Source organism: Schistocerca americana, chromosome 2 (genome assembly GCF_021461395.2).
Source record: "Schistocerca americana isolate TAMUIC-IGC-003095 chromosome 2, iqSchAmer2.1, whole genome shotgun sequence".
NCBI lineage: Eukaryota > Metazoa > Arthropoda > Insecta > Orthoptera > Acrididae > Schistocerca > Schistocerca americana.
In genome coordinates, this window is record NC_060120.1 from 592,048,630 (window position 1) to 592,073,541 (window position 24,912).

The 24,912-nt window shown below is 39.3% G+C and overlaps 1 protein-coding gene across 1 annotated transcript in view; it reads left to right on the forward strand.

Moving 5' to 3' along the window:
• Nucleotides 1-14,570, forward strand: part of LOC124595485 (esterase FE4-like) — a 30,948-nt gene extending 16,378 nt beyond the window's left edge. The window contains exons 6-11 of the mRNA XM_047134247.1: nucleotides 925-1,124; nucleotides 3,105-3,270; nucleotides 7,256-7,437; nucleotides 11,050-11,182; nucleotides 11,335-11,455; nucleotides 14,313-14,570. Of these exons, the coding sequence (XP_046990203.1) occupies nucleotides 925-1,124; nucleotides 3,105-3,270; nucleotides 7,256-7,437; nucleotides 11,050-11,182; nucleotides 11,335-11,455; nucleotides 14,313-14,466 (956 nt within the window). The 3' untranslated portion in view covers nucleotides 14,467-14,570. The remainder of the gene's footprint in view (nucleotides 1-924; nucleotides 1,125-3,104; nucleotides 3,271-7,255; nucleotides 7,438-11,049; nucleotides 11,183-11,334; nucleotides 11,456-14,312) is intronic.
• The last annotated feature ends 10,342 nt before the right edge of the window (nucleotides 14,571-24,912 follow it).

A 24,912-nucleotide genomic window follows, 5' to 3' on the forward strand; every position in this document is an offset into this window, starting at 1 on the left:
GAGAAGTGATGGTACATACCAAAACATCAACACAAGTCCAATAGACATGGGTCAGGAAATGCAATCATCATATCTGAAACCTGAATCTTAATTCATAGGAGAAGCTGAACATAATGACCACCTACAACATTTTTCCATAGTGGTGTTCATTGTTAAAGCCACCCATGACAATCCTCCCTCTATGATTTTTACTTCTTTTAGCACTAGAAAATCAGAGATTTTGTGATGGCTTTGCACTGCAATATTTTCAAAGGGCAAAAAACTCCAGAATTGAAATGTAAGAATGCAAAGTGATTACAAATATCACTAATTTCCAATTGAAATTGTATGAGATTGTACTGAACAACAGACATATTTAAAAGGAATTTTATCAGCCACCGAAATCTCAATTACCACTGAAATATTGGTATTTCCAAGAAGATGTCCCTGCATTATTCACTGTGTAGTCTCATAATGTCGAACAGTTTTGAGATGCAAAGTCCATACCCCTTCAATATGTTTCAAAATTAGTAATAGAAAGTAATAATAAATTGTTTTTATACATAAACTTGTTTTGTAACTCCTGTTAGTCAGTATAAACTTCTCTATTATAATTTTTCTCTGCTGTTTACGTTTTTACTCATTGGAAGGTAGAAGACATTTACAGCATATTTCAGAAACAAATAAATGACAGTATATCCCATTACAGTATGATAATGAGGGATGTAAATGCAAAATAAAGTAAATATTAGGAATTTGAGTGAAATCCATAAATGACCAGTGTCATATTAGTAAAAATATTGAACATTGCAGGAGCAAATCATTGTGACAGAAATTAACAAAGCCAAAAACATAATTTCATGTCAAGCAAAGATCTTAAGTTGACATAATGTACTTATTTTCTCCTTTCTTTGTGTTGAATAAACAATTTTTGTGTGCTCACAGGTCTTTTCAAACGAGCTATAGCACAGAGTGGATCTGCACTTAGTCCTTGGGCATTTACTACAAATGCTACTGACAGAACATTCCGTTATGCATCATATTTGGGATTTATTGGAGAGACCACTTCAGAACTTATGGAGTTTTTGATGACTGTTGATGCAAAGGAATTTGTCAAAGCAAGGGGGCCAGCATTGGATCCAAAGGTAATGATTCCAGATTTGTCAAGTGTTGAGAGCTTTAATATACAGAAGTTAACAGATTTATGATACTAATCTGAGCAACCTACAATATATTTAACTGCCAAAGGATTTAAACGCACCTTGTTTAAGAGTAGTCTGAGTTAGCACAGTCTGTGTTTATTTTCCATGCATTTGTCCATCCAGACACTGTTAAAAAGATAGGCAGAGAGAGAGAGAGAGAGAGAGAGAGAGAGAGAGAGAGAGAGAGATTCACTATATTCTCTATTTTGTGAAAAATTATGGTCCAAAACATACTGAATCAAATGACAAAGAATAATTTTCAAAGCTCTGCAGTCAACATGATTACAGGATACTTTATTAAAGAATATTGTCTTATTAAATAGGAGATTAAATTAATGATTCACATTACCTTATATTTAAAACTGTAAGTTACATTAGAAATGTCACTGGAAGTTCTCCTAACATATTCTGTCACTATTACTCACTTTACACAAGATGATTTGCTCACACCCTCGACGTGTTAATTCATTTATGATGGATCGATCCCTTGACTAGCTTCTGACATGTTGACATTGGTTTATACTGTACTTCCACTTTACCTTTTCCACACTGTCTTGTAATCATTGGGAATACTGTATAACATATATACTTCGTGAATTCCCAGCAAATGTTCTGTTACAAAAGAAAACATAGATTATGAATCTTTGTGTTTAGTTGCTAGAGCTTAATAAAGCATTGTTTTAAATGGAGAAGTGTCATGGAATGAAGGGCAGAAAAATTAGTTACAAATGAAATTGTAATGGTCTGAAGTTCATTACAGTTTTCATGACCAGATTCGCACTTTTCTTCCAAATTTGAATTTCAAATTTTTCTTTGTGAATGTGACTAAAACTAGATCACAATGTATATTAGAGAAGGAGATTCAGTTCTTTTTTTAAAAAATTTGTTATCTGCCTGTACTACATATCAAGAGGTTGTTTGTAGATGAAGAAATTGCAAGCCAAGAAATGAAATATGAAAGAAGCAGTTGTTCGTAGGAACATGTCCAAGGCTCTTTTGGAACTGAAAAAAAATTTATTGCAGTAGATAAACTGGATTGAACTTACAGTGTATGAAAAATACACCAATAATGAATATTTTCTAAAGTTTTGGCAAGTTTGTTAAAAGATCAAAATGAGCAGATGTGGACTGATATCTTAGGTCTTAACATATATTTCAAAAATTCTGTGGTCAGGCCCAGAGAAATGTGCAGAGGTTACTGTCCACAATTTCAGCATTGTGAAATATGGTGCCATTTAGATGCAGTATGGAAGGGGAACCATGCAACACTCAGCTTCTGCCAGGGTTGCAAATACTGTTGGCTGTATTATCCTTCCAAGCAGCTCCTCAGTGAGTCTCATACGACTGTATGGAACTGTTCTAGTGCTGCCACCAATGGAAAAATCTCTCAAACCACGAGTGTTGAAGCCTACTCATCCACATTGCACTGCTGATGACCTCTCAGCTATAGATGCCTTCATACCAATGCACTATGACATTTTTTTCTTAGTAAAATTTTGCCTTTTAATATAGCAAAACATCACTGATAAAAAAGTAAGCCACTAAGAATTATGTTTCCCTCAATTGTTACATGATAGTATAAGGAAAGAAGACTTCATGTTATTTCCATTTAGACAAACTGCTGTCTCAGATATTTATATGAGATGCACAACAAAATGTTGAACAAATCCCCTTTGAGCACAAAGTCATTTAGTGACATGAATTTATGTAAGTTGATATTAATATTTGTGTACAGATGATTTGAACGAGTAATACCACAGAGATTTAAGTTCAGCAAACGTACTTGTAGCATAATGTGCAGGAGTAGATAATAAACACATAAGCAATGGAGATGTTGAGTCACAAATAGGTACAACAAAAATTCTATGCTGGATTTTCCATTGTTTGACTTAAACAAATAAGCAAGATTTTCTTTCATTCCAGGACCGTAAAAATGCCCTTATCTGTGTTTGGGCTCCACATGTGGAACCAGAAAATGAAGGTGCATTCCTGACTGAGCATCCAGCTAAACTGATATCAGAAAACCGCTATACGCATGTGCCATACTTAACAGGTGTTACAAGCTATGAACTGCTTGTTAGGACACAAGGTATGATTATAGATTATACATATATTTATTCATAGAATGAGCAGATTTAACACTCAAGATAACAGCTGCTTCAAAGATATGGATAAAGTGAACTTGCAATATATTTTTTAAGAGTAGTTTCTAGTGAAAAGTGCACAATTCTACCACTACCACAATATTAAGTTTATACTGAGGACTGTAAAAAAATAACTTCATCAGCCTCAGATGCAGGTTTCACTTGATAATATGATGATCACCAGATCAGTTATGACTATGTAAATTTTTTTAACCATGACGAATGCAATAAAAGTTGTTAGCTTATAGCATTATATTTGTATACAATGAAATGAAACTTTTTGTACTCTATCTTTAAGCAACACTAAATAGATACATTCCAGTATCTCATTTTATTCTGTAATGAAGCAAAATCATTGCTGTCTTAGCTTTTCAAGCATTGGCCATCTACAAATTCTCAAAATAACGCAAATACACAGATTCTAATTCATCATATGAAAACTTATTTTTGTGTAGCTCATATATAATTGAAATAAATACAAATATAATGGAGGGAAACATTCCATGTGGGAAAAATATATCTAAAAACAAAGATGATGTGACTTACCAAACGAAAGCGCTGGCAGGTTGATAGACACACAAACAAACACAAACATACACACAAAATTCAAGCTTTCGCAACCAACGGTTGCTTCATCAGGAAAGAGGAAAGGAGAGGGAAAGACGAAAGGATGTGGGTTTTAAGGGAGAGGGTAAGGAGTCATTCCAATCCCGGGAGCGGAAAGACTTACCTTAGGGGGAAAAAAGGACAGGTATACACTCGCACACACACACATATCCATCCGCACATACACAGACACAAGCAGACATTTGTAAAGGCAAAGAGTTTGGGCAGAGATGTCAGTCGAGGCGGAAGTACAGAGGCAAAGATGTTGTTGAAAGACAGGTGAGATATGAGTGACGGCAACTTGAAATTAGTGGAGGTTGAGGCCTGGCGGATAACGAGAAGAGAGGATATACTGAAGGGCAAGTTCCCATCTCCGGAGTTCTGACAGGTTGGTGTTAGTGGGAAGTATCCAGATAACCCGGACGGTGTAACACTGTGCCAAGATGTGCTGCCCGTGCACCAAGGCATGTTTAGCCACAGGGTGATCCTCATTACCAACAAACACTGTCTGCCTGTGTCCATTCATGCAAATGGACAGTTTGTTGCTGGTCATTCCCACATAGAAAGCTTCACAGTGTAGGCAGGTCAGTTGGTAAATCATGTGGGTGCTTTCACACGTGGCTCTGCCTTTGATCGTGTAAACCTTCCGGGTTACAGAACTGGAGTAGGTGGTGGTGGGAGGGTGTGTGGGACAGGTTTTACACCGGGGGCAGTTACAAGGGTAGGAGCCAGAGGGTAGGGAAGGTGGTTTGGGGATTTCATGGGGATGAACTAAAAGGTTACGAAGGTTAGGTGGACGGCGGAAAGACACTCTTGATGGAGTGGGGAGGATTTCATGAAGGCTGGATGTGACTCTCCAGCAGGGATACGACTTCCTCAAATCCTCCCCTGAAATGAGATCCATCCTTCATGAAATCCTCCCCTCTCCACCAAGAGTGTCTTTCCGCCGTCCACCTAACCTTCAACGTAAATAAAGGTGCTAGCCAAACCCCCTGGTTGGATGCTGTATTTGACCACAGGTGTGAGCTGTGCAGTGTCCTCGATATGTTGCAAGTAACTTTCATGATTAGAATACTGTTCTGCATAGTAACCAAGGTAACAGAAGCATTTGGTGTTACAAGAGACACCATTTTGAAGGTTTATACCACACATAGGAAAAGCAGAAAAACCTCTCCTGCTAATTCACGATGTGGATGAATGTGTGTATTGAGTGACTGTGACAGTCAGTCACTGAACGGGACTGTGATGGAGAAATAAGAGGACAAGGGCTCTAAAAGCTACAACAGAACTGAATGTTGCACTTGGAAACACTGTCAGCACTAAATCAAAATGAAGAGACCTCCAAAAGCAGCAATTTGAGGGTAAAGTTTAATGTGAAAAACACTCATCATTAATGAAAATGTCCAAGCATAGGAAAATGTGGCGTCAAAGATATAAAAAATGGAATATGGAGCAATGGAAGAATATCATTTGGTCAGATGTGTCTTGTTTCACACTGTTTTCAACTTGTGGCCATGTTTATGTCCCAAGGGTGAAACAAGGTGAGAGTGTGATCATGATTTGGGCTGCCATATTGTACTATTGCTTGTACCCTGTGGTCACTCTGTAACACTGTCACAGATTACATCAGCAGTTTTGCAGATCAGACCCATCTCATGGTTCAGTGCTTTTCCCCAATGGTGATGCTGTGTTTCAAGGTGGCAGGGCCCCTGTTCACACAGCATGCACCATCCAGGACCAGTTTTGTGATACAAGGATGAAGTGTCTTCAGGTCTCTTCCAGCCACCACAGTCACGAGATCTCAGTATTATTTAGCCTTTTGCAGCTGCTTTTGAGGGAAGGTTGTGTGATCACTATCCACTATTTTGCAGGAAAATTAGTACACAATTCCCTTGAAAACTATATGGGGCCAGTATTTATCCATTATGAGATGACTGGAAGCTGTTTTAAACGCCAACATTTGCCTACAATGTATTACGCATGTTAGTGTGTTGTACTTTTGGTATTTCTCTATTTTTGTCCACCCCGTCCATAAAGTGGACAAATGGAAAGTAGGTAATACCCAATAATATCAATATTATTGTGAATGAATGAGACCTCAGAAGTTATGAAAATATTAACTAATAATACATGATCTATATGTCTGATGAAGACTTGGAGCAGGATGCATTCACAAAATTAAATAAAAAATATAACAAAAAATGTAAATGGTAAAATACAACAAAGTGTTAAAAACAACTGTGGATAATATGTCACAAAGTACACAAGGTGTTACCATTGCTATAAGGTACTCACTGCCATGATCTTGACAGCTTTATGCAGAGGACGGATGAAAATATGGAGGAAGATCTAGATGTAAAAGCAGTTAATGTAACTGGCATGAACTTTTTATAACAGAAGAGAATCTGTTGATGTTTTGATTCACTATGCTTAAAAGCAGTAAGTATAATAGTTAATATAAGTGGAATTGTACTAAAAACTAAAATTGCAATGAAAAACGATGAAGATATTCACTGTCACGTAAAGCAAATGAGCGGGTGGACAGAGAAAATCAGAGACACAGTACGTGTGAGAGGAAATACAATAATTTTTGATCATAACAAATGAGCTACTGCACCAACAGTGTGTCTATTTGATGCAGTAACTTCTAACTCTTAAAGGACTGTAATAAGTAACTTTAGAAGGATGCATACAAGAGTAAAACAAAAATTTCAGAGATAAATTTCTGTCCAATTTAGTTGATCAACAACAGAGAACCAAATTTTACAAATTATTAACAGACAAAACAATTTTTTGTGTAGTGTAGTGGCTATACTTTCGCAGTTTTGTAATGACCAAAATATATTTTCAATCCCAACTGGTCAATATTTGAGTATAGTATAATGTTTTATCACAGGTGTCTTTTTTTGACAGTGGTGCCACTTACTTGCATTTCATTTAATGTATCACTGACAGCAAACTTCTATGCACCTCCCCATAAAAATACTCACAAAAATGAACATGGCCTGCAGCTAACAGTTACAACCTGTCTCAAGTAAAATTATTTTTCTAATAGTACTGTTTAATTCAGACCATTCTCTGTATAACCTTAGCACTGCCTCCTGCCCTTGCAATTGATACTTCTGTCTGTTCCAAATAGGAACATTCTCACACACTTAAAAAAGCTAATAAATTATCTTCAAAACAAGAGAGGAACATTACTTTCTTTTTATACTGAAGTCTTGTATGGAAATGAAATATTATATGTAAAATGTCATATTCAGAGTAATGATATCTGCTAATATAGCCAGTGGCTATACAAACTAACTAAATTTTTACTTCCAGCTGATGGGCTATTTGCAACTGAAGAAGGAGCAAAGAATTTGAATGACAACTTTGATCTCTATGTTGCTGATGAACTTCGCTTCTCAAGTGAAGAACAACAGCTGAAAGTAGCAGAAGAGGTCCGGCAGTTTTACTATGGAGACAACGAGATCACTCCAGCAATGAATGACTCAACTGCAACTGTAAGTGCCAATCTTTAAAATTTGGGTTTAAGGAAATGAAAATTTCCTTTCATTACTATTCTGAGAAGGAGGTACTGAACAGGTTCTAGGAAGATTAGGAATTGCATTGTAAAATTCACAGCTGTTTTGCAATTTTAATGGAAGAGAAATGATTTTGGTCCAACATCAAACCGTCTTCAAATCTCCTGCACCACTTGTTTCTTGTTTTCTCCTGCACATGCTTGCTTTTGTTGCACCACACTCAAAGATGGTCTAATGTTGTACCAAAATTGATTGTCTTCAATAAAAATATTAGTACAACTGTTTGTTTTTGAATTCAGTATTTAATATTTTAACTGAAGTATTATCTCCTATCACATATTTATGGAGGGTGTGTATGTACAGACAAATCTAGCCAGCAGAATTGTACTTTTTTCTGTAAGTGTCATGAAAACAGTAAATCTTTATTTTTAGGATGTTCTGATAGTGAAAATGTTAGTTAAAATGAACGATTAACTCTCATTTTGAAGTTATGATACCTTTACAATATAGCCTGTATAAACTTCCTCAAAGGAAGGTCACTGAATGCACAACTGCCTTGCAAGATGTTTCGAGATTTCTGCTAGTAATTTAATAATTAGTGTTCACCAGTAATTGGCTAACAATGATTCACTCCACTTTCCCTTCATCAGTCTATCATTTCCATGTCTGAAATTTGCTGATAGAAGCACTCTCAACACTGATTGGTTACAGTACCACAGCTGTCAGGGAAGAAGTCCAACTGATAATCTAGGAAATCTAAATTTAAGAACATGTTACACCCCAATCTATTGCAGTAATGCAGAAGAGTTGCAACAATATCCTTACAGCTTTCTCCCCTCTTATTTCCTAGAAAGTTTGTTGCACTTGAACAAGGGCATCCCAAGCAAACTTTTCATCACCTGTAAGGATGATGCTTAAATGCTCATTGTCATACAGTTTGTGTATTTGAGGACCTATAAAAGTCCCCTCCTTTAATTTTGCCTTGCTAAGACATGGAAAGTTCTCAAGCAAACAGAAAAATATTTACCTAGTTTTGACCATTGTCTTAATAAAGTTTTTCATTAGGCTGACTATTATATGAAGAGCAAAGAAAATTTTGTCTTTGGATACAACAAGCACTTTGTGCATAACATTATGAGATTTAGGTTCAAGTGACTGACATCAGTCTTTCTTTTTATAATGAAGTGCTTTTGTGCAGCTGTCCCAGAGGCACAGGAAGCAATAGAATATGGTGTAGCCAGGTTGTAGCCCAAGTAATATGCCTGTGACTTTCAGATCCCTAGAAATCCGCCATTTAAACTTGTTATAGTTCATTCACAAAAACAGTTGTTTGATGTTATTATATTTCTTTCATGTATGGTGCATATCCAATCAGAATTGATGATAATATGTTGTCATTATGCTGTAGCACACACTTGAGAGTTACTTTGGAGGAGTCAATGGAAAACCTCCACTGATCAGTTTTATAGTCAATGCACATAGCTGCCATTAGTCCCTGTACATCACTACAAAATACCAAGTTCTTTTCAATTTCGAAAAATGGAGGGAATGGCATATGTCAGTTACATAACAAAGTCACATTTTCCATCTTATCAAGGTAAGTCCACTGTTGTTGTCTTGAGACCAGCAGTTTGCTTTATCTTTTGGCAATGTAGATCCCTCACTGGACCATGAAATAAACACAGTAGTAATTTCTAACCTCTGTTCACTCACTGGTACACACAAAACCAGGATCTTTTGAAGAACAGGGTTTTGAAGGTGCAGCACTAGTTTCACTACTGCCCTTGTCACTATCTTAATCACGTGGGACAGGAACAGTGAGTCCCTTTGTGTGAGGCACTGATCACTTGGCTCATGGTATTTTAGGATATGTCAAGGAAGACTTTCTGCTTGGAAATACCATGTGTTAAAGAAGTTGTCATAAAAAAGTAAGAATTATTCACATGTTTTGATGGTCCTCACAGATCGTGTGTACAGCAAAGCCCATGGAACATATTTTATGATTCAACCATGAATGAAAACTTGAGACTGAAGATAAGCAACATAAATGAGGAGCCTAGGGCTTGTCCTGGTCCCTGATTTCACAGACAAAGCACAGTCGGAATGCCTTCCTAATCCATGGCAATATCGGCGCCTGTCTGCAAATGTAGCAAAAATTGTCAGCTTTGTTTATGCATTTGTGAGGCATTCTGTGTCACAGGAATTACAATGAGCACTCACACTAATTACACATCAGCAACATGTTCTCCCAGCACAGAAATGGAACACAGCTTGTAACAGGCTGAAACTATGCTCAAATGACACATGCTCCACTCCTCCCTCTCCCCTGCCCCTTATTGCTACTAGACTGGGCTGAAAATGGTGACAAAACAAACGCAGCTATTGTTTCCTAAACTTCATCAGTCTATCTACCATTAGTGGGTTTGAAGATCATTTGGGAAGGATTGACAACAAATGCTAACAAAATATAATGAAATGCACCCCTTTTAACTTGGAAATGAGAGCTAATTCATGTTTTTCACTATTGTTATCATTATCATGCAGTCAATATAGTTAACAAACATTTATTTCATCCCAGTTATGTTTCCACTGTTAGCTAGTGTATAACTGAAGCTGAAATTAGGTGTGTAAGAAGAGCAGATCATTTCACAGACGAATCTGCCTCTGATGAAATATACCATGGCATTACTGAAATAGTATGTGGTGGGAGGGTTCATTCACAAGGACAGGAAGGAAGGTTTTGGAGGCACCTGTAGAACTAGGCTACTTCATCATTTGTTGAGATTCAAAGTACCACTTAGGAATGGATGGCAATGATTTTGAGTGCAGGGTGGCAATGATTTTGATTTCTGCCAAAGATATCAGATAATTTTTTCAGTATGTCATATAGTTGGGTAATGAGAGGTTTGGTTTTTTCTGATTGATTAGTAGAGTGACTAACCTGTGTAAAAAAGGTGTGAAACAAGACAACTGTTTGTAGACATATCCTACATGATATTATCCATTCTGAGTGTGATCATATTTTAACAAAACAGTAGTGTAACCAAAGCTTTGTCTTACTTTGTGTTCCTGCATATATATATATATATATATATATATATATATATATATATATATATTATTTTGAGAGTTCTTGTTTTGTATACAATTAAACACAGTACTATGAACAGTCAAGAAGACAAATGAATAGTTAATGACTTATTTTTAATACAAGAATACATCTGTTACATTTCTGAGATCATATATACGAGACATCAAATCAAATTTATTCTGACAAAATCCATTACAGACGACAATATCTATGAGTGAACTAATACATAACACATCCATAAAAACGTTTGAAAGTTTATCAGTGAATTACAGAAAAGAACATGTTTTCAGGATGACCTTTTATTAAGTGTATTTCTTCCCACAGTCACAATGTTGGCCTATTAGGTTAATCTCTAGTAATAGCTTACAACAAATTATATCAATGCATATTGTAACTTCTAAAATGACACTGTCTTGGTGACTACAATTATTGATTCATTATTATGCTGTTCATGTTCGCTTCAACACATAATGGTACATAAAGTTTAAATTTTTTTACAGATGATATCAGATCTCCTTATTGTGGAAGGAATAGACACCACTGTACGCAACATGAGTAGGGATTCTTCAGAGCCTGTTTACTATTATCAGTTTTCATTCAATGGACCACTCAATACATTCCCTGATTTCCCAGGTAATTGTTTTACATTCATATAAATACTGATCAACTATCAATTCATTCTTTTTCAATTCTCAAAGCTTGATAAAAGTCATTTAGTAGTAGTAAATTATCTGTAATTCCACTTCCATAAAACATTAATTAATTATGCCATCTAACGTTCACAGGAGCTAGCCATGGAGATGACAGGAGATACATGTGGTATTATGAATCTCTTGAAACATGTTCACCAGGATATCTAACTGCAGTGCAGCTGCTACAGATGTGGACAAATTTTATCAAATACAGGTAAAGAAATTCATTCTATTCCATCTATTGCTTCACATGTTCTGAAGATCCAGTTAGATTGATAACCTTCGTTTTTGTCATATAGGTGTCTAACAGATTAGCATCAGATGCAAAGAATTGTTAAGGGCCAACTAGTTATTATTAATTACGTAACTTTTTTCAGAGGGATCATCATTGTCATGATCTGTGAGTGGCAAGAGCCTTATTGTGAAGATACTTGCCCTACAACCCTCTTCCATTTGTATTTGTTGAGTGCAATGTTTGTCCATTTAATGTTGATATTCATCGTAGCCATATTCTCCCACATATTCTTTCATTATGTGATTATGCATCTTCCTCTTCCTTTCATTCTGTCTATTGTCCTGCTGAAAGCTATTTCAGGAAATCTGTTCCCCATCATTCTTGCTACATGGCCAGGCTGGTTCAGCCTTCTCTTCTTTAGCATTATTATGATGTTATAGTGTTTGCACAGTCTTGTAATTTGTTTTCTGTTATCCTTCATTCTGTGTTACTTTCATCACATACATGGCCAAAAATTATACTTAGCATTTTTCCTTCTCATATTAACAGTTCCTCGTCATCTTTCTTTCCAAATATTAACGTTTCACATCAGTACCACAATACTACCATAACATACAATTAACGTAAGTGAATTTTTAAGTTAGTACTAAGTGTGTTTCTCTGTAAGATATCAATAAAATTTAGGTTTTTATATGCATTGTTGTACTTGAGGACAATATTATGGAAATGGAAGAGGATGTAGATGAAGATGAAATGGGAGATATGATATTGCGTGAAGAGTTTGACAGAGCACTGAAAGACCTGAGTCGAAACAAGGCCCCCAGAGTGGACAACATTCCATGAGAACTACTGACAGCCTTGGGAGAGCCAGTCCTGACAAAACTCTACCATCTGGTGAGCAATATGTATGAGACAGGCGAAATACCCTCAGACTTCAAGAAGAGTTTAATAATTCCAATCCCAAAGAAAGCAGCTGTTGACAGATGTGAACATTACCGAATTATCAGTTTAACGAGTCACAGCTGCAAAATACTAACATGAATTCTTTATAGACGAATGGAAAAACTGATAGAAGCCGACCTCAGGGAAGATCTGTTTGGATTCTGTAGAAATGTTGGAACACGTGAGGCAATACTGACCCTATGACTTATCTTAGAAGAAAGATTAAGGAAAGGCAAACCTACGTTTCTAGCACTTGTAGACTAGCTTTTGACAATGTTGATTGAAATACTCTCTTTCAAATTCTGAAGGTGGCAGGGGTAAAATACAGAGAGCGAAAGGCTATTTACAATTTGTACAGAAAGCAGATGGCAGTTATGAGTTGAGGGGTATGAAAAGGAAGCAGTGGTTGGGAAGGGAGTGAGACAGTGTTGTAGCGTATCCCCGATGTTATTCAATCTGTATATTGAGCGAGCAATAAAGGAAACAAAAGAAAAGTTTGGAGTAGGTATTAAAATCCATGGAGAAGAAATAAAAACTTTGAGGTTTGCCGATGACATTGTAATTCTGCCAGAGACAGCAAAGGACTTGGAAGAGCACTTGAACAGAATGGACAGTGTCTTGAAAGGGGGGGTATAAGATGAACATCAACAAAAGCAGAACGAGGATAATGGAATGTAGTCGAATTAAGTCGGGTGGTGTTGAGGGAATTAGATAAGGAAATGAGACACTTGAAGTAGTAAAGGAGTTTTGCTATTTGGGGAGCAAAATAACAGATGATGGTCAAAGTAGAGAGGATATAAAATGTAGACTGGCAATGGCAAGGAAAATGTTTCTGAAGAAGAAAAATTTGTTAACATTGAGTATCGATTTAAATGTCAGGAAGTCATTTCTGAAAGTATTTGTATGGAGTGCAGCCATGTATGGAAGTGAAACGTGGATGATAAATAGCTTAGACAAGAAGAGAATAGAAGCTTTCGAAATATAGTGCTACAGAAGAACGCTGAAGATTAGATGGGTAGATCACATAACTAATGAGGAGGTATTGAATAGAATTGGTGAGAAGAGGGGCTTGTGGCACAACTTGACTAGAAGAAGGGATCGGTTGGTAGGACATGTTCCGAAACATCGAGGGATCACCAATTTAGTATTGGAGGACAGCGTGGAGGGTAAAAATCGTAGAGGGAGACCAAGATATGGATACACTAAGCAGATTCCGAAGGATGTAGGCTGCACTAGCTACTGGGAGATGAATAAGCTTGCACAGGATAGAGTAGCATAGAGAGCTGCATCAAACCAGTCTCAGGACTGAAGACCACAACAACAACAACAACAACATAAGCATTGTTTGATGGGAATCTGTTCTATTATTGTTACTTATAAGACATTCTAAGTAATTGAGGCACTCTACTGTTTCGAAAGTGAATTCATCTACAACCAACCATGCATCACTTCAGATTTTCTTACTTATAACTAGATATTCTGTCTTTTTTTGTGGTAACAATTAGCCTGTTTTTTCAGCAATTTTGTAATATTTTTGAATAATTTTGATTACTTCTGTTTTGGAATTACTCATTAATGCTATAACATCTGCATAGTCAAGTCCAGTAATGACCAGCCCTTGCAGTTGAATCCCTTGTTTATTAGTTTTAATAAATCTCCTATCAATTTTCTGTAAGATGAGAGTGAATAAAATAAGTGAAGTGGGTGTCCCAACATCTCAGTCCAATGTACCCTTTTTTTAAGAGGATACAGGATTTCTAAAAAGTTCCACAGCAGTGTTGCAACATTTAACCTTCCACATACTTTTCATTTTGTGTTAGGCAAGCTGCATTAATATATTAAGAAGCCATCAGATTTTGTAGAGTGTCTATAATTCTGAATTATCTCCTTTCAGTGATCCTTCTCCCTACGCTGGTGGAAAAGTTACTGTAGACTGGAATGCTTATAAGCCAGACAACCCTAATTATCTAGAAGTTGGCTGCACTATTCAACCTGGTACATCACCTAACAAGGATCGCATGGATTTCTGGCACAGAGTTATGCCATAGATTAGGCACAGTAAAGCATGGAAGTTATTTATATGTGATCAACATTTTGTTACAAGAACAATTAATGAAAACCAACTATGTAAGGACAATGGAAAATAAATAAAGAAATGATGCACAATAAATATTGGATTTATTATTCCTTGGCTGTTTCCATCATCTTAAATCTATGAATATTTTATTTACTTTGTGGTGTAAGTGGGTAATTAAGTAGGCAATTAGTTTTGATATTGACCTACAAACATTACTGGAAATATTGTTGTGTTGAAATGAAATCAGTATTTTGAGGCATCATCAAGAAGTCTTTACTTCCATTATCCAGTTTACTCATTACCAGTTTCTTACATTTGTGTTTTATGACTAGGTTCTAAGATACAATAAAAGCCACCACTTTTTACTTGTATTGGTTTTGTGGCCCATTGCACATGATTTGAATCTTGTAGTCAATAAAACATTATCACTATCTAAGAATGATATCACTATAGTTACACTGTAATTCCTTTAACACCAATGCCAGTTAGTGGTATGATGAACAGAGTCATCAACCATATGCTTAAGGATCATATCATTCTTTGAAGTAACAGACTGATATCTCAACACATACACACAACACTGCTACAGTAACCTTGCTGCCAATGAACACTATCTCTTGCAACATTCTATACACTCCACATCCACAAACTCAGTCCTTATACACATGACTGCAACTCCTTCTCCTTTGAGTGACAAATATATAAAACATCTGGAGGAATGGTTCCTAATCATCAATGATCTTAAAACACACTCATTAAGAGATCCTTCATTGTCTGGTCTCAGTGACAACATTTCACATTTGCATGGTCTTAATAACTTCTCCTCCAAACTTACAATTCTCCTGGTTCAATCTCCACTAGCTTTGTCCCACATCTATACTTGTAACTGCTCCTATACTCCTTCCACCCCCCTTTCACTGCATTAATCTATGTTCAGAGTATAATCTGCACAATCTCCTTCTTTCTTTATTCTGTCTCTTATATGAAACCAATCCTCCATTTCATTGCATGGCATAATCAAGGCGATGACACATTCCTAGTCCATTTTGTTGCACTTGCTCTCCCCAGGTGTCTCCTCCAAACATTCCTCCAGCCTCTTCACCACTGTTCCTCTTCCTCAGTCCAGTTTACACACTTCTAGTTGGACTGCAGTGCCAGATCAGTGCTGAGAGTCAGGATCATAGAGCTGTGTCTGTATATGAGAATGTTTTGTGAATCTGCTAAATTCAATTATGAACATTGTTCAAAACCTCAACAATCATTTTAAAATACTATGGTTTTCATTATCGGACTGGTGGACTTGGTTTGGCCATATCAGCAATGTAGAGGATATAAAGAAGATGAGAGAGCACAGAGCTTTGGAGCACTCCAGCACTGGGATGGAAGGTACAGTAGTTGTTATTGTTACTCATGACAAAATATGAGCAGTTAAACAGGAAGGACACAATAGGGTGGATATAGTTGTTTGGAAGTGTGTATATCTTTAATTTGGAAAGGAGACAAGAATACCATATACAGTCGTAAACTTTCTCTACACTGAGGGAGACAAAAATAGTGGATTTACAGGATCTGAGCTGCTGGAACAGGCACAAGGGTGAAGTGCGAGAGCTGCTCGTCAGAGGAGAAATTGGAACAGAGGACACACAGGTTAATGGGAAGGATATGACGTTGGTTCAGGTATTGACGTATCTGTCAGATTCAAAGACCATGCTGAACACACCATGAACTAATTGCTTATGATTCTATAACACTGTAGATGTGAGACAACTGCTTGGGATCATACTTTCATGTGGATCTGGAAAAGGTTATATTTACATTTTAGTCATGGAGCATTACATTGTACCTCTTTATGAGGCTGTTATAAACATTTACTATAAGCGTATGTTAGGCATTTAGCCAAATAATAATCTCATTTCTGTTTCTTGGTAATGCCTCTGGTAAGCCAAAGATCATGCAGCTCATGAAGTGGTTCCCCTTTTAAATGGTCTCTGCTGTTGTTTTGACAAATGCTAAAGTGAACTGAAGAGACAACTCTGAGAAAACAAGGCCAACCAACAGTTTTGCAATATCTCCATGAAATTATGACAAATGGCCCACAGATAGAGAGTATATTGGTAATACAGCAATGACGTTTTACTGTGAATGGTTTGCTGCCAATCTATGAGTTGGTGAAAGTGTTGTTATTTCTATACATCTCTTTCACCACCATCTAGTATTTTCATTCCATCACACTGGTGAATTACTGCTGTATATCAAGCTGTACTGGCAACTACTGGACTGCGAAAAGTATACCTGCGTTCAAATTTCTGATGGATACGTAACTGAGGAAGAAGTAGACTCATCCTGCTCGAGAGAAGACTTCACTCCATCAGAAAATTCTGTCAATAGCACTATCAAGCTCCATATATAGAAAAAACAGCAATGTTAATTTCAGTGTACATGTGAAGTATGCAACAGTAAATTATAAACCTGAGGACTCCATTATCAGCATGCAGTTTCATTGAAACTGTCATGCAAATGACTTTCACAGATCAGATTTAGATTGTTTCAGTACATGATAACTGCACAATGTATAAGTTACATGTTGTTGTTGTTGTTGTTGTTGTTGTTGTGGTCTTCAGTCCTGAGACTGGTTTGATGCAGCTCTCCATGCTACTCTATCCTGTGCAAGCTTTTTCATCTCCCAGTACCTACCACAACCTACATCCTTCTGAATCTGCTTAGTGTATTCAGCTCTTGGTCTCCCTTTACGATTTTTACCCTCCACACTGCCCTCCAATACTAAATAGGTGATACCTTGATGTCCTACCAACTGATCCCTTCTTCTAGTCAAGTTGTGCCACAAATTTCTCTTCTCCCCAATCCTATTCATTACTTCCTCATTCGTTATGTGATCTACCCATCTAATCTTCAGCATTCTTCTGTAGCACCACATTTTGAAAGCTTCTATTCTCTTCTTGTCCAAACTATTTATCATCCGTGTTTCACTTCCATACATAGCTGCACTCCATACAAATACTTTCAGAAATGACTTCCTGACACTTAAATCTATACTCGATGTTAACAAATTTCTCATCTTCAGAAACACTTTCCTTGCCATTGCCAGTCTACATTTTATATCCTCTCTACTTCGACCATCATCAGTTATTTTGCTTCCCAAATAGCAAAACTCCTTTACTACTTCAAGTGTCTCATTTCCTAATCTAATTCCCTCAGCATCACCCGACTTAATTCAACTACATTCCGTTATCCTCATTTTGCTTTTGTTGATGTTCATCTTATATCCTCCTTTCAAGACACTGTCCATTCTGTTCAACTGCTATTTCAAGTCCTTTGCTGTCTCTGGCAGAATTACAGTGTCAATAAGTTACATAAAACTTTAGTTTATTATGTGAAGAGCTTGTTTAATTTGAAATCCCTACAATAATTACAAATGTATTTCTGTCATCCCAAAACTTCTGATTGTAAACATTTTTTCTTTTCTTGAGTAGCATTTTCTGAATTAGGAATAACAAAATATGTTTAAGGTAGTGAAAACTACTCACCATGCTTTGCTATCAAAGATGCATGGTATACATTTACTGTTTGAAAGCTACGTAGTAAGATTACAAGTAAGTACTTTTACAATAATTTTATTTCAAAATAATAATAATTTTCGATATGAATATAATAGAGGGAAACATTCCACGTGAGAAAAATATATTTAAAAACAAAGATGATGTGACTTACCATGCGAAAGGGCTGGCAGGTCGATAGAAACACAAACAAACACATACATACACACAAAATTCTAGCTTTCGCAACCAATGGTTGCTTCTTCAGGAAAAAGAAAAGGGGAGGGAAAGACGAAAGGATGTGGGTTTTGGGAGAGGGTATGGAGTCATTCCAATCCCGGGAGCGGAAAGACTTACCTTAGGGGGAAAAAAGGACAGGCATACACTCGCACACACACACATATCCATCCGCACATACACAGACACAAGTAGACATTTGTAAAGGCAAAGAGTTTGGGCAGAGATGTCAGTCGAGGCGGAGGTACAGAGGCAAAGATGTTGTTGAAAGACAGGTGAGGTATGAGCAGTGGCAACTTGAAATTAGTGGAGGTTGAGGCTTGGCGGATAACGAGAAGAGAGGATATACTGAAGGGCAAGTTCCCATCTCCGGAGTTCTGACAGGTTGGTGTTAGTGGGAAGTATCCAGATAACCCGGACGGTGTAACACTGTGCCAAGATGTGCTGGCCATGCACCAAGGCATGTTTAGCCACAGGGTGATCCTCATTACCAACAAACACTGTCTGCCTGTGTCCATTCATGCAAATGGTCAGTTTGTTGCTGGTCAGTCCCACACAGAAAGCTTCACAGTGTAGGCAGGTCAGTTGGTAAATCACGTGGGTGCTTTCACACGTGGCTCTGCCTTTGATCGTGTACACCTTCCGGGTTACAGGAATGGAGTAGGTGGTGGTGGTAGGGTGCATGGGACAGGTTTTACACCGGGGGCAGTTACAAGGGTAGGAGCCAGAGGGTAGGGAAGGTGGTTTGGGGATTTCATGGGGATGAACTAAGAGGTTATGAAGGTTAGGTGGACGGCGGAAAGACACTCTTGGTGGAGTGGGGAGGATTTCATGAAGGATGGATCTCAGTTCAGGGCAGGATTTGAGGAAGTCGTATCCCTGCTGGAGAGCCACATTCAGAGTCTGATCCAGTCCCGGAAAGTATCTTGTCACAAGTGGGGCGCTTTTGTGGTTCTTCTGTGGGAGGTTCTGGGTTTGAGGGGACGAGGAAGTGGCTCTGGTTATTTGCTTCTGTACCAGGTCGGTAGGTTAGTTGTGGGATGTGAAAGCTGTTTTCAGGTTGTTGGTGTAATGGTTCAGGGATTCTGGACTGGAGCAGATTCGTTTGCCACGAAGATCTAGGCTGTAGGAAAGGGACCGTTTGATGTGTAATGGGTGGCAGCTTTCATAATGGAGGTACTGTTGCTTGTTGGTGGGTTTGATGTGGACGGACGTGTGAAACTGGCCATTGGACAGATGGAGGTCAACGTCAAGGAAAGTGGCATGGGATTTGGAGCAGGACCAGGTGAATCTGATGGAACCAAAGGAGTTGAGGTTGGAGAGGAAATTCTGGAGTTCTTCTTCACTGTGAGTCCAGATCATGAAGATGTCATCAATAAATCTGTACCAAACTTTGGGTTGGCAGGCCTGGGTAACCAAGAAGGCTTCCTCTAAGCAACCCATGAATAGGTTGGCGTACGAGGGGGCCATCCTGGTACCCATGGCTGTTCCCTTTAATTGTTGGTATGTCTGGCCTTCAAAAGTGAAGAAGTTGTGGGTCAGGATGAAGTTGGCTAAGGTAATGAGGAAAGAGGTTTTAGGTAGGGTGGCAGGTGATCGGCATGAAAGGAAGTGCTCCATCGCAGCAAGGCCCTGGACGTGCAGAATATTTGTGTATAAGGAAGTGGCATCAATGGTTACAAGTATGGTTTCTGGGGGTAATAGATTGGGTAAGGATTCCAGGCATTCGAGAAAGTGGTTGGTGTCTTTGATGAAGGATGGGAGACTGCATGTAATGGGTTGAAGGTGTTGATCTACGTAGGCAGAGATACATTCTGTGGGAGCTTGGTAACCAGCTACAATGGGGCGGCCGGGATGATTCGGTTTGTGAATTTTAGGAAGAAGGTAGAAGGTAGGGGTGCGGGGTGTCGGTGGGGTCTGGAGGTTGATGGAGTCAGGTGAAAGGTTTTGTAGGGGGCCTAAGGTTCTGAGGATTCCTTGAAGCTCCGCCTGGACATCAGGAATGGGATTACCTTGGCAAACTTTGTATGTGGTGTTGTCTGAAAGCTGACGCAGTCCCTCAGCCAGATACTCCCGACGATCGAGTACCACGGTTGTGGAACCCTTGTCCGCCGGAAGAATGACGATGGATCGGTCAGCCTTCAGATCACGGATAGCTTGAGCTTCAGCAGTGGTGATGTTGGGAGTAGGATTAAGGTTTTTTAAGAAGGATTGAGAAGCAAGGCTGGAAGTCAGAAATTCCTGGAAGGTTTGGAGAGGGTGATTTTGAGGAAGAGGAGGTGGGTCCCGCTGTGACGGAGGACGGAACTGTTCCAGGCAGGGTTCAATTTGGATAGTGTCTTGGGGAGTTGGATCATTAGGAGTAGGATTAGGATCATTTTTCTTCGTGGCAAAGTGATATTTCCAGCAGAGAGTACGAGTGTAGGACAGTAAATCTTTGACGAGGGCTGTTTGGTTGAATCTGGGAGTGGGACTGAAGGTGAGTAGGACAGAGGTTTCGGATTGGGAGAGAGGTTTGCAGAAAAGGTTAACTACTGAGTTGGGGTGTTGTGGTTCCAGATTGCGTTGATTGGAATTTTGAGGTTTTGGAGGGAGTGGAGCTGGAAGTGGGAGATTGAGTAGATGGGAGAGACTGGGTTTGTGTGCAATGAGAGGAGGTTGAGGTTTGCTGGAAAGGTTGTGAAGGGTGAGTGAGTTGCCTTTCCGGAGGTGGGAAACCTGGAGATTGGATAATTTTTTGAGGTGGAGGGTGGCATCCTGTTCTAATTTGCGGTTGGCCTGTAGGTGGATGTTTGAACAGCCGGTGTGGATGCGGGAGAGGAAAGATTCAGGACTTTTATTAAGGATAGGAGTTGACGGGTGTGTTCATTGGCTGAGTTGATGTGTAGGTGAAGGATTATATGGGTGAGGGCAATGGATTGTTCAGTTGGAACTGGTATAGGGACTGATGGAAAGAAGGGTTGCAGCCAGAGATGGGAACTTTAAGTGTGAGGCCTTTGGGGGTAATGCCAAATGTCAGACAAGCCTGAGAAAATAAAATATGGGAGTGTAATCTGGCTAGGGCGAAGCCATGTTTGCGGAGGGAATGTAAATAAAACTTAATGGGGTCGTTGTGGGGGTGTTGTGAGGGTAATTCTGTAAGACTCCCAGATTCAACCAAACAGCCCTCGTCAAAGATTTACTGTTTTACACTCATACTCTCTGCTGGAAATATCACTTTGCCACGAAGAAAAATGATCCTAATCCTACTCCTAATGATCCAACTCCCCAAGACACTATCCAAATTGAACCCTGCCTGGAACAGTTCCGTCCTCCGTCACAGCGGGACCCACCTCCTCTTCCTCAAAATCACCCTCTCCAAACCTTCCAGGAATTTCTGACTTCCAACCTTGCTTCTCAATCCTTCTTAAAAAACCTTAATCCTACTCCCAACATCACCACTGCTGAAGCCCAAGCTATCCGTGATCTGAAGGCTGACCGATCCATCGTCATTCTTCCGGCGGGCAAGGGTTCCATGACCGTGGTATTTGATCGTCGGGAGTATGTGGCTGAGGGACTGCGTCAGCTTTCAGACAACACCACATACAAAGTTTGCCAAGGTAATCCCATTCCTGATGTCCAGGCGGAGCTTCAAGGAATCCTCAGAACCTTAGGCCCCCTACAAAACCTTTCACCTGACTCCATCAACCTCCAGACCCCACCGACACCCCGCACCCCTACCTTCTACCTTCTTCCTAAAATTCACAAACCCAATCATCCCGACCGCCCCATTGTAGCTGGTTACCCCAAGCCCTCACAGAATGTATCTCTGCCTACGTAGATCAACACCTTCAACCCATTACATGCAGTCTTCCGTCCTTCATCAAAGACACCAACCACTTTCTCGAACGCCTGGAATCCTTACCCAATCTATTACCCCCAGAAACCATACTTGTAACCATTGATGCCACTTCCTTATACACAAATATTCTGCACGTCCAGGGCCTCGCTGCGATGGAGCACTTCCTTTCACGCCGATCACCTGCCACCCTACCTAAAACCTCTTTCCTCATTACCTTAGCCAGCTTCATCCTGACCCACAACTTCTTCACTTTTGAAGGCCAGACATACCAACAATTAAAGGGAACAGCCATAGCTACCAGGATGGCCCCCTCGTACGCCAACCTATTCATGGGTCGCTTAGAGGAAGCCTTCTTGGTTACCCAGGCCTGCCAACCCAAAGTTTGGTACAGATTTATTGATGACATCTTCATGATCTGGACTCACAGTGAAGAAGAACTCCAGAATTTCCTCTCCAACCTCAACTCCTTTGGTTCCATCAGATTCACCTGGTCCTACTCCAAATCCTATGCCACTTTTCTTGACATTGACCTCCATCTGTCCAATGGCCAGCTTCACACGTCCGTCCACATCAAACCCACCAACAAGCAACAGTACCTCCATTATGAAAGCTGCCACCCATTACACATCAAACGGTCCCTTCCCTACAGCCTAGATCTTTGTGGCAAACGAATCTGCTCCAGTCCAAAATCCCTGAACCATTACACCAACAACCTGAAAACAGCTTTCACATCCCACAACTACCCTCCCGACCTGGTACAGAAGCAAATAACCAGAGCCACTTCCTCATCCCCTCAAACCCAGAACCTCCCACAGAAGAACCACAAAAGTGCCCCACTTGTGACAAGATACTTTCCGGGACTGGATCAGACCCTGAATGTGGCTCTCCAGCAGGGATACGACTTCCTCAAATCCTGCCCTGAACTGAGATCCATCCTTCATGAAATCCTCCCCACTCCACCAAGAGTGTCTTTCCGCCGTCCACCTAACCTTCATAACCTCTTAGTTCATCCCTATGAAATCCCCAAATCACTTTCCCTACCCTCTGGCTCCTACCCTTGTAACCGCCCCCGGCGTAAAACCCGTCCCATGCAGCCTCCCACCACCACCTACTCCAGTCCTGTAACCCGGAAGGTGTACACGATCAAAGGCAGAGCCACGTGTGAAAGCACCCATGTGATTTACCAACTGACCTGCCGATACTGTGAAGCTTTCTGTGTGGGACCGACCAGCAACAAACTGACCATTCGGATGAATGGACACAGGCAGACAGTGTTTGTTGGTAATGAGTATCACCCTGTGGCTAAACATGCCTTGGTGCACGGCCAGCACATCTTGGCACAGTGTTACACCGTCCGGGTTATCTGGATACTTCCCACTAACACCAACCTGTCAGAACTCCGGAGATGGGAACTTGCCCTTCAGTATATCCTCTCTTCTCGTTATCCGCCAGGCCTCAACCTCCACTAATTTCAAGTTGCCGCTGCTCATACCTCACCTGTCTTTCAACAACATCTTTGCCTCTGTACTTCCGCCTCAACTGACATCTCTGCCCAAACTCTTTGCCTTTACAAATGTCTGCTTGTGTCTGTGTATGTGCAGATGGATGTGTGTGTGTGTGTGTGTGTGTGTGTGTGTGTGTGTGTGTGTGTGTGTGTGTATGTATGTGTGTGTGTGTGTGTGTGTGTGTGTGTGTGTGTGTGCGAGTGTATCCTGTCCTTTTTCCCCCCTAAGGTAAGTCTTTCCGTTCGCGGGATTGGAATGACTGTTTACCCTCTCCCAAAGCCCACATCCTTTCGTCTTTCCCTCTCCTTCCCTCTTTCCTTGACGAAGCAACCATTGGCTGCGAATGCTAGAATTTTGTGTGTATGTATGTGTTTGTTTGTGTTTCTATCGACCTGCCAGCGCTTTCGTATGGTAAGTCACATCATATTTGTTTTTAAATATAATAATAATTTTCTTTTCATTTCCTTTCTGGGTTTGTCAAGATCACTTTATTCTGAGTTATTTGATTCTCCAAAGCACTGCAGTTTACTGGTGAATAACTATAACTGTAACTGAAGCTGAAAATGTCCTGAAGTTATGTACAAATTTAATTAATGGCAGAGAGAGTGATTTACACATCCGAGTTATTCACTTCCTTCTTGACATTTTTCCATTTTATTGTTTTATTCCTAAAATCTCAAACTGCATTGTCTCTTCAATCCAAGGCTCATAACAAATTTGACATAGAGGTTTTCATTCTTTGTTCTATATTATTTACTATTATTTCTCCACATGATTATAAGTTTTTGCAGTCATCTGATTTTGTGATTCTATATCATCCAAATTCATTATGGAAGCTTAGCCATAATATGAATGTGAAGCCAAGTAATCCTAATTTATTAAGTGATTTGAAAGATGAAGTTTCATGTTTGGAACCACATGAACTGTTAGTGGCCTTTAAGCTAGATGAGATTCACATCAAGTCATATGTAGATTTTGAGGCAGGAAATATTACTGGACTGACTAGATGCTGCTGATATAGCAAACATTGCACATGTATTCATGATTTAGAGTATACTTCTCCTTTCAATCAGTTTTGCATGTATTTTCTGTCAAGAAACTAAATGCAGAAAGTTTGTTTAATCTAGGAAGGATCTAAGTAGTAGGTGTAGAAGCTGTTGGCTTTCAGATTGTATCATTTGTTGCAGATAATAATGCCATCAATAGAAAATGAATCACACATTTTGCAAATCCACAAGAAGCCAATTTTGTGACCCTTCTCCCACAGATAGTACAAGACC